We start from the raw sequence: 1,870 nt of genomic DNA, 5'->3' as shown, positions 1-1,870 counted from the left end.
GTAAGGTGAGCTAAAAGAAGAAACTGAGACTTGTTGAGACGAACACTGTTTGATTTATTACAACTAAGCATAGAGTCACTCTAGAGAGAAGTTCGACGGTCATGAAGGTCGGAACGGAAATTTTCTGTGTGCCGACGGCCGGGTCAGCCGATTACGACGGAGATCTTGTCGAGCGCTTAACCGACGCTCCGCGGACGGAAATCTTGAGTGCGAGCGACGGATATCTTCCGCGTCCCTGGCACGCGCTTCCGCGTCCCGTCGAACCCACGCAATCTCGAGCACTTTCAATAAAAAAGAGAATACAAAGATTTACACGGTGAAGAGATCCGTAACGAACTTAAAGCACTAACACAGTGTTGTTTACGAGACAGCGACAATTCACGTCACATCACTGTCCCGTTTGTCGTATGCCACGATCGCGGAGGCAGCGGAGGCAAAGTGAAATGATGCACGGTGCGAAGGGCAAGCGGCAGGCGAGCTCCGCCATCTTGCGCCAGTGCTGGCAGTTCGCGATATTTTCTATATAGACAGAAGCCCTTGTGCGCACGCGTGAAGTGACGTAGCAGCTCGACGTAAGCAGTTTCCAATGACGGCGTTAGGCACGAATAGGGGGTTCTTAAGGGACATGCAGAAAATACTCGGCCGTCTGTCTGTGTTGTTTGCCTGGGAGTGGTTAGATTAGATAGGTAGTGAAATGACATAATAATAAATTAGTATAATTAATATAGTTATAATAATTAGTATAGCTATGTAAAATGTGATAATAAGTATATATAGTATATATTAATAAATAAAATGTGATAAAAAGTGCAATTTTAATATAAAGTGATATTGTGATATAAAGTGATATAAAGTGATATTGTGATAAAGAAAAGTGCAATTATAATATTAAGTTAATTAAAGAAAAAAATGCCATATTAAAGAAAGAAATGGATCAACAACAGCCTTCGTCATCAAGTGGCATCGAGAAAAAGAAGAGGAAATGTGTGAGAAATAAATTTCAATATGAATGGTTAAGTATGAATATTTTCAAAGATTGGTTGGCATCGCATGAAAACGATGAAAAAGCTCTCTGCACAGCTTGTAATAAGATATTAATATGCGGAAAATCAAATTTAATTTCACATTCTAAAACAGGAAAACATGTAGAAAATATGAAGAGTCGTAATATCACTCTATCTGTTTTATTGCCTGTTAAACATAATAATATTTACGTGGACCATGTTACTAAAGTAAAAATAGCGGAGATAAAATTAGCTGCCTTTTATGCAACACATAATATAGCTTTTGAAGTAGTTAATGACATGGTTCCTTTGCTAAAAAATATTTTTACAGATTCACAGATAGCTAAAGATCTAACATTGTCACGGACAAAGTGTAGGCAAATTATTACAAATATTTTGGCTAAACACGAAAGTGAGAAACTTATTAATAATTTATTAAATAATAAATTTTCCATTTTACTAGATGAAAGTACAAGTATTACAAATGATAAAATGCTTTGCATTTTAGTTAAATATTTTTCTATAGAAAATAAAACAGTTATTACACAGTTATTAGAATTAGTTTCTTTAGATGCAACAGATTGTTCCGCAGAAAAATTATATTCTGCGTTTGAACAGTGTTTTAAAAGTAAGAGGATACCAATGTCGAATATTGTAGGAATGGCTTCTGATAATGCTTCAGTTATGATAGGTGATAATAATTCTTTCAAGAGTAGATTAAAGAAAGAGGTACCGGCCCTCATTGTATTAAAGTGTATATGCCATTCCTCAGCTCTTATTGCAAGTAAAGCTTGTGCAAAATTGCCGGATTCTTGTGAAAATCTTTTACATGCAGTTGCTACATATTTTTCTGGCAGTGCTAAAAG

General features: G+C 36.2%; 1 protein-coding gene across 1 annotated transcript in view; it reads left to right on the top strand.

Moving 5' to 3' along the window:
* The first annotated feature begins 871 nt into the window (after positions 1 to 871).
* Positions 872 to 1,870, top strand: part of LOC116852590 — an 8,300-nt gene continuing 7,301 nt past the window's right edge. Inside the window, exon 1 of the mRNA XM_032833100.1 lies at positions 872 to 1,818. Within this exon, the coding sequence (XP_032688991.1) occupies positions 930 to 1,818 (889 nt within the window). The 5' untranslated portion in view covers positions 872 to 929. The remainder of the gene's footprint in view (positions 1,819 to 1,870) is intronic.

The sequence above is a fragment of the Odontomachus brunneus genome, unplaced genomic scaffold, assembly GCF_010583005.1.
Source record: "Odontomachus brunneus isolate Ranch 3 - 2012 unplaced genomic scaffold, Obru_v1 Obru_scaffold_237, whole genome shotgun sequence".
Taxonomy (NCBI): domain Eukaryota; kingdom Metazoa; phylum Arthropoda; class Insecta; order Hymenoptera; family Formicidae; genus Odontomachus; species Odontomachus brunneus.
Note: the sequence above shows the minus strand (reverse complement) of the source record. Positions and strands in the feature narration are given on the sequence as shown.